The sequence below is a fragment of the Eriocheir sinensis genome, unplaced genomic scaffold (assembly GCF_024679095.1).
Source record: "Eriocheir sinensis breed Jianghai 21 unplaced genomic scaffold, ASM2467909v1 Scaffold1401, whole genome shotgun sequence".
Lineage (NCBI taxonomy): Eukaryota > Metazoa > Arthropoda > Malacostraca > Decapoda > Varunidae > Eriocheir > Eriocheir sinensis.
The window spans coordinates 69,377-77,807 of record NW_026110742.1 but is presented as its reverse complement, the minus strand read 5'-3'; the positions used below and the strand labels follow the sequence as shown (position 1 = coordinate 77,807).

Genomic DNA, 8,431 nt, shown 5'->3' with positions numbered 1-8,431 from the left:
TGGATATAAGGGAAGCATTTATTTATATACCTTCTTTTATCTTTTTTATGAACTCCTTTTCTTGCAAACTAAAAAAACATCTTTCCCCGCAGAAACTGAACCACCCCAACATCATCCAGTACTTGGCGTCTTTCATCGAGGACAATGAGCTCAACATCGTCCTGGAGCTGGCCGACGCTGGGGACCTCTCGCGCATGATTCGCCACTTCAAGAAGCAGCAGCGCCTCATCCCGGAGAGGACCATCTGGAAGTACTTTGTGCAGCTGTGTTCTGCCCTCGATCACATGCACACAAAGAGGATCATGCATAGAGGTGTGTGTGTGTGTGTGTGTGTGTGTGTGTGTGTGTGTGTGTGTGTGTGCATTTACCTATTTGTAGTGTACTGGATGTGTGTGTTTTTGTGTGTGTTGATTTCTCCATCTGACAGCTTGATTTATTTTCTTATGCCCTTGGTCAGTCTCCATTCTATACCCTGAAACGACAGCAATAAAACAAGGTACGAAAGTTATATACACCTCTTTAGACATCAAGCCCACCATTGTCTATATTACAGCCTCTTTATATTTCTTTGCCCTTTCTCTGCCTCCCTTTACTCTAAAACAGAAGAAAAAAGCTACATAAGTCCCATAACACCTCCCCTTCAGACATCAAACCAGCCAATGTCCTCACCATGGGCTGCTTATATCCTTATTCTCTTGGTCTACTTTCTTTCCTTACCCTAAAACAAAAACAAAAGCAAGGTATTAACATCACAAACCTCCCCTTCAGACATCAAGCCGGCCAACGTCTTCATCACGGCGCAGGGGGTGGTCAAGCTGGGCGACCTCGGGCTGGGCAGGTTCTTCAGCTCCAAGACCACCGCCGCGCACTCCCTCGTCGGCACGCCTTACTACATGAGCCCCGAGAGGATCCACGAACACGGCTACAACTTCAAGAGCGATATTTGGTCCCTTGGCTGCCTTCTGTATGAGGTATGTGTATTGATTTTTTTTTTTTTTTTTTTTTTTTACATCAAAGGAGACGGCTCAAGGGCAACAAAGAATATAAAAATATATATATATATATATATATATATATATATATATATATATATATATATATATATATATATATATATATATATATATATATATATATAAAAAAAACCCTGCTGCTCCCATTGTGCTTTTCTTTTCTGTTCTCTCTTTGTCTGTTTTTGTTTCTGTTTGATTCTCTGTTTAATTTTGTTTCTGGTTTTCTGTTTGTTTTGCCTTGTTTTACTGTTTGTTATGCCCTTTAGCTGTTTCCTTTGATGTGTGAGAGAAAAAATTAGTGATACCAGAGAAGATGTTGATAAGAAAAACACATCCATCCAATTCTTACCTTCTATCAGCCACTCTATCAACTATTTGCACCTTTTTTATCTCCTTTTTTGCCTTTTATCTGCCTCCTTTTCCTTTAAATAACAAAATATCTATGATCTTCCTTTATTACCAACAGCATCAGTAATTTTCTTTTCTCCCCAGATGGCTGCCCTACAAAGCCCCTTCTATGGCGACAAAATGAACCTCTATTCACTATGCAAGAAGATTGAGACCTGTGAATATCCACCACTACCCTCAGACCACTACTCATCACAGGTGGGTACAGTCTTTGCATCTGAAGGCTGACTGCGTTGTAAGAATTTTTTAGTTCATTGGGTCAAGCTATTTTGTGGTCTTTGAAATATAAAACATGACTTTTATTTGCAGCTGCGGACATTAGTGGACAACTGCATCAACCCTGAACCAGACCAGCGGCCGGACATCACCCACGTGTATGGCGTGGCGCGGGAGATGCACAGCCAATCACAGTCCGCCAACTCCAGCAACTCAGCCCTGTCCGCCGCACACCTGGCGCGTGTGGAGGAGCAGAGCGTGGACGACAGCAGACACAGCATCAAGCAGATCAGGCTGAGGGACTAGCAGCGTGCCAACTGGCGGAGGTATACACGGAGTGAGGAAAAGAGCGGACACAACGCACAATCGGCTTGGAACGAACCAGCCAGCTCAGGACACATCAGCGAGGTGGGCCGATCAGGGAACCACCACCAGGACAGTTTGATGCCAGGGTCGGGTCACCTTACCACCCAGTCCAGGGAGATGTGGGCGCGGGACCCAAGAGCAGGCAACATGTCAGACTCCGATAAGGGCAGCCACAGCCGGTCACAGCGTAGGCGACACAGCTCCTCGGGGCGGGATGACGCGAGTTCTGGCCAGCAGCGACCGCCTGTACGAACCTTCATTCCTAAGAGCTCCCAGGACGACCTCTCCCTGGTGAACCTTTCCAATGGCAGTGAAGTGAAGGTCCCCATGCAGGACTCCCCCCTCTTGACACCTCCTGGAGCCGGCATGTACCCCCCCCGGAACAGGTACAATGTGCGTCTCCCTCCACTGGGCAAGAGGCAGTACTGAACCACCTCTCACGCTGCATACTTGGTGTTGCTCATGCCCTCGCTGGTTACATGTATGGGTGAGTCTAGTGTGGCATGACAAAGGAGGCAGTGGGCATTGATAGGCATAACAAAGTAATATTTTCCTCACTTCACGCTTCTAATACAGCCTAAGAGAAGTGTGAGTGCCATTTTGAGGGTAACCAGTTTTCTTATGCTAGTCCCCTTTTGCTTGCTGCTGTCATGCTCACTGAATCAGCCTATTGAAATCCAAGCTGCCACATGGTTATAATGGTGCCTAAGAGCTGCATCTATGAGAGCTCAGGTTCTAACATGGTACACACCCCAGTGCATGTGTCGAAGGAAGGCGCACCTTTAGCTAGACAGGTGTTTGGTGGTTCATTGGGGATAGCTGTGTATACCTCCGCCAGTTGATAAATGCTATATTGTAAGATGTGCGTTTATGATGCTGTTTTATCCTCCATTGGTTTTATACATGTTCGAATCGTCAATGGCAAGACAGAACGAGAACAGGAAGGAAGGTTTTGAGAGAGTTCAAGTCTTCTAGTAGTTCTGTTGATGCTATTTGAATCTATGTTAAGGATGCTGGGAGATAAAGCAGCCTCATAAACATGCACTGAATACGTCCAAAGACAGCTGAACACACACGGCAGCTGCATGATAGGTCTTGAAACAGAACCATGACAATTTCAGCCAAAGACGAGGAATGACCAAAGTACATAAACTCATTCCATACACTAAGAGGGATGTGGATTTCTCCGACTTCCTTCTGAAGGCTTAACAGTCATTCCAAGTAGTTTTTCGAATGGTAATAGTATTTAAGAAGGAGTGACTCAAGTATATACTCATCCTAGACACTCAAGTCCCTCCAGAATGCCTTTGACTCAAGTATATACTCATCCTAGACACTCAAGTCCCTCCAGAATGCCTTAGTAATTTCCAGTGAATGCAGCAGTGAGTATCCTAGAGTCTGTGATACGAAGATGAGTCAGAAGTGTACGAAATCAAGGGGCGAGTGAGGCAGTTAAAGGTCGAGTTTGCAGAGTATTGGGTTTCTCGGTAAAAAAGGTGGGATCCTTCTTGCTTATTCTCAAAGCATTTGTGATCAGTTTATGCATCATCTATTTTCAGGGGTTTATATCATGGCACAAATTTGCCCCGTCGCTGCTACACGGTAAAGCCACAAATTTGGCCTGTCGCTGCTACCAGGTTATTGTGGGGCTGATTTGATTTATTTAGCTTTGCGAGTCATGCCTTTTCCTGCCTCATTGTGCTCTCAAGCCATTATTTTTCAACAAGGGTGTCTATTAAGAATTTACCACAAAACACGTGTAAAGATTGATGTAGTGTATGTTCATGTGCTCATAAGTTAAGGTTGGAAATTGAGTTTTGTCCAAATATGTATTGGTGCAATAACATACCAAAGGAACCTTTCCAAAAATACGGAAATAATCTTCCAATGGTGTGTGTGTGTGTGTGTGTGTGTGTGTGTGTGTGTGAGAGAGAGAGGGAGAGAGGAAACAGCATGATGTATGGAAATGCAAAGTGTATTGGTGTGTGTCGCAATCAGTCATATATTCTGTGTAACAAACTGATATGGGTTTAGGCTTTGCGTCTTAACAAAGAGTCAGATATACATGGATGTAAATAATTCAGTCAAGAAATGTTATTTTCTGAAATATAATAAGTGCATATAGTTACTAATAAGGGAGACTCAAGAGATTGTATTTATATTGCTTGGAAGTTCATTCATAAAACATGCTAAGTCAGCGCTAATTCAGTGTTGTGTATCGTTACCAGCCATAGAGTCCTATTGCAAATGTGTATATTGTTATTTATATTTGATTTTTTTTTTAATTTGTTAATGAAACCATAAGCACAGTCCACTTGCCAAAGATAATTGTGCTCCCGTAATCCTGTGTAATAAGTTAACTTAGGTTTAATACAATCATCACCATAACCTTGTGCAATAAGTTTACTTGTGTTAAATATTGTTATCACCATTGTTCCTTCTGTTTCCGAGGCCTCGTCAGCAGGTATGTGCAGGTCAGTCAAGGGCTAGTGCTTTGATTTCATGGCCAGTTTTATTGTTGTACTCTCAGTGAGCAGTGTTCCTCATTCTAATAAAGTCATTTCTCTTTTTTATGAGTTGGGTTTTATTGAAAAGAAAATAACCATGAATAATTAGAATAAATAAACAAGTATCAGGCTTTTTTACCCATTTATTTTTGGCCTTGAGCTGATTCCTTTGCTGTAAGAAAGTAATACCAGCAAAACAAAACAAAAGATAGTGACGATAGATTAGGAAATACATCAAGGCCTTTGTTTTTTAGCACTGGTCCCCTACCATTGTTTCTTTTTAGTTTCCACATGTATCCTTAGTTGTATAATCACACTATGTACTGCCTGGGGTTGGGATGGCATGTTCCTCCCTTCTCCTTTGTTGTTTACTTGCAACAATAAACTATCAATCATAAATAGGAGCTTGTGACAGTAAATAAAGGGTGCCGTTGGGGAGGCGGAGGTCATCTTCATCCAGGCGTCAACACAAACAGAAGAGCCAGAGAGAGGTGCAGAGTGCATTATATAATAGTGAAGAAAAATAAATAGTGAAACGCCATGGATAAATAAGTATGTGAAGAGGTAGAAGAGAAAGAGAAGAAGCGAAAGTGGACCTACGAGGCGATACAGAAGAGAAGAAAAAGAAGTATGCTGTGAGGGTGTTCCGGTTAAGATTCGTTTTAGGTCCGTGCCAGTATCTCATTACCTACCGTATGAAACATCAGTATCTCTTCATATATCTTTTCTACAAACCTTCAACAGTCATGGAAACGCTTTGAAAATCCAATTCAAGGACTTTTTTTTTACTCTTGAAAATAGGGGATAATGTTTACGAAAGCGCGTCGCCTCCTCTGGTGCTGGCCGCGGCGGGTGTTGCGAGAAATACCTCCTCGCTGAAATAAGTCACATATACATGAGGGGGGGGGGGTCGAGGGGGGCGCAGACCCCCCGTTAGTAGGTCGCACGGTTGGAGTAGTTTAAATATGCTCCCCGACCCTAAGCCCTCTGCGAGCTATTTTGCGGCTGCGGCGGCTGCAGCGTCGCTAGAGGAGGCGACGCGCTTTCGTAAACATTATCCCCTATTTTCAAGAGTTAAAAAAAAGTCCTTGAATTGGATTTTCAAAGCGTTTCCATGACTGTTGAAGGTTTGTAGAAAAGATATATGAAGAGATAGTGATGTTTCATAAAGTAGATTATGAGATACTGGCACGGACCTAATACGAATCTTTACCGGTGTTCCTGCAAGTCATGGCTCCTGAAGGTATGTAGAGGGGTTGCAGTGACGTCACACCGCTTCGCTTTTGCTTTAGGAAAAACAACTGTCAGCCATTTTGGGAGGCAAGAGCGATCAGCTGAGCCCCTGCTGCCCCCTGACGATGGCTGGCCCGTGCCTCCTATCTTTATATCACAATCTAAGTGAATATGCAAAAAATCTGGACAGTGAGGCTAGGCTTCGTTATATAACTATCCATTAGGCTGCCAAATGATGATGGACATACAGTATATACATTTATTATCAAACTTCAAGATATATTTGATGATAAGAACAATGAGTATATGACTAATTTAACCCCGAGCATCCCCGGGCGGTGTTTAGTAAGAGCATAAGAACGTAAGGGGTTTGCAAAAAGCCCACTGGCCTATACTTGGCAGCCCCTGTCTACCTACCGCGAGTGGCAGTGTGGCACCTATCAGTAACAGTAATAGAGGGCCACTAACACTCACACCCACACAGTAATAGATGGACACTAACACATACAGTAATAGATGGACACTAACACCCACACCCACACAGTAATAGATACACTAACACCCACACCCATATATTAATAGATGGGCCACTAACACACCCACCCACACAGTGATAGATGGACACTAACACCCATACCCACACAGTAATAGATGGACACTAAAACACCCACCCACACAGTAACAGATGGACACTAACACACACACTCACACAGTAATATTTGGACACTAACACCCATGCCCACACAGTAATAGATGGACACTAACACCCACACCCACACAGTAATAGATGGACACTAACACCCACACCCACACAGTAACAGATGGACACTAACACCCACACCCACACAGTAATAGATGGACACTAACACACCCACCCACACAGTAACAGGTGGACACTACACACCAACTCAGTAATAAATGGGCCACTAACACCCACACCCACACAGTAATAGATGGACACTAACACCCACACCCACACAGTAACAGATGGACACTAACACACACACCCACACAGTAACAGATGGACACTAACACCCACACCCACACAGTAACAGATGGACACTAACACCCACACCCACACAGTAACAGATGGACACTAACACACACACACACACCAACACAGTAATAGATGGGCCACTAACACCCACACCCACACAGTAACAGATGGACACTAACACCCACACCCACGCAGTAATAGATGGACACTAACACACACACACACCAATGCAGTAATAGATGGGCCACTAACACAAACACCAACACAGTATCATATGGCTGGGAAAAGCTGAGGAGCTCTCTTGCGGTAAATATGTGCCTCCCAAAATGGCGGGCCTTTGCGGGGCAGCGAAGTGATCAGCTGATCGCTGCTGATGACGTCACGTGCAACCCCTCTATATGTGCACACTTCCTTGTTTTCCCTTGTTCTGACATTCTTATTTTGTGTTAAGTGTTCTCATTTTGGTAATTTGGCTGATAGAGGGAAAGTAAGGTAAATATTTAAAACCACTCAATTCACACTCGAAATTGACTTTTTTTTTTTCGCTCTGGCCACTCTTTACTTTTGTCTGTTGTGGGAGCGGTGAGTAGCAGGCTTTTTTTCTACACTCTATTTGTTGCCCTTGAGCCGTCTCCTTTGTTGTAAAAGAAAAAAAAAATCAAGATGGTGTCATGACATTGGGCACTCATCTATATTATGCTGTTTTATGGGGGCAGTGATTGGCAGTTTTTTTCACTTTTCATGCCCTTGAGCTGCTTCCTTTGCCATTATTGTTGTTGCTGTATTTTTTTTTTTTTTTTTTTTTTTTTTTTTTTTTTTACGTTTGCATGCCCACGCGTACCAACATCGCTCTCTCATCAGTCTCATTATTACTCTCATACCAACATTACCGACGACTTGTAGTATACGCGTTGCAAGGTGGCCAGCGGGAAGGGCGTGGCTCCATTGCTCATCTCCGTACCGTTGGGAGTCGAACGATCCAACTGTGAAACTGACACCTCGACATCATTTACGAGTTAAGCAAGTTCGTAAGCGTTTTAATTTTGTAACTTGCCAAATAACTGTGGAACTTGCCCGGCCAAAGTTTAACGTAACTTAGGTCCATTCTTTAACGTATCGAACTCCCATTACTATTTCCCAAGGCCATAGAAGATTAAGCGGCTTTCCATGGGTGAGTTGTTCCGTTCAAAGTGCAGAAGTCGTGTAAAACTATCACTGACATCATAAAACAGTCCATGAAAACCCCAGTAATAAAGGGGCTATTACACTTGGCAAATTTTCCGTGGATCTTCAGTCAAACCACGATTTCAGCTAGCTTGGTCCTCATTTGTTTCTTGTTATTGCTGCTGCTGATAATGGTGAGTAATACCGTCGTCCTTCAGTGAAATCTACAGTAGCTTTGGAAGATCGTGGACACGTCAGAAAACCACGGAAATATCAGAACCACGCCAGCGGAAATCGTGCTTTGAGTGAAGATCCACGGAAAATTTGCCCAATGCAATAGCCCCTTGATAGAGACTTTTCAGACTTGGGAACTGAGTTAAATTGCTTATACGTTTAACTAAGAATACAGGCTTTATACTTATACAACCAGACCTTATAACCCCTCTTTCGTAACTCAAGGACCTGTTGTTTGCTTAGGAGTGTGTGTTTGTGTGAGTGTGCGTTTGTGTTTACCAGTAAGGACCTTG

At 43.4% G+C, this 8,431-nt stretch overlaps 1 protein-coding gene across 1 annotated transcript; it reads left to right on the top strand.

The window, feature by feature from the left end:
- Window positions 1-92: 92 nt before the first annotated feature.
- Window positions 93-4,576, top strand: LOC126989995 (serine/threonine-protein kinase Nek7-like; the record flags this gene model as incomplete). Its single annotated transcript, XM_050848584.1, is given in 4 exon segments — window positions 93-312; window positions 769-971; window positions 1,506-1,619; window positions 1,731-4,576. Coding segments are annotated over 4 exon segments (750 nt in total), but the record flags the coding sequence as incomplete, so codon positions are not given.
- Between the last annotated feature and the right edge of the window lie 3,855 nt (window positions 4,577-8,431).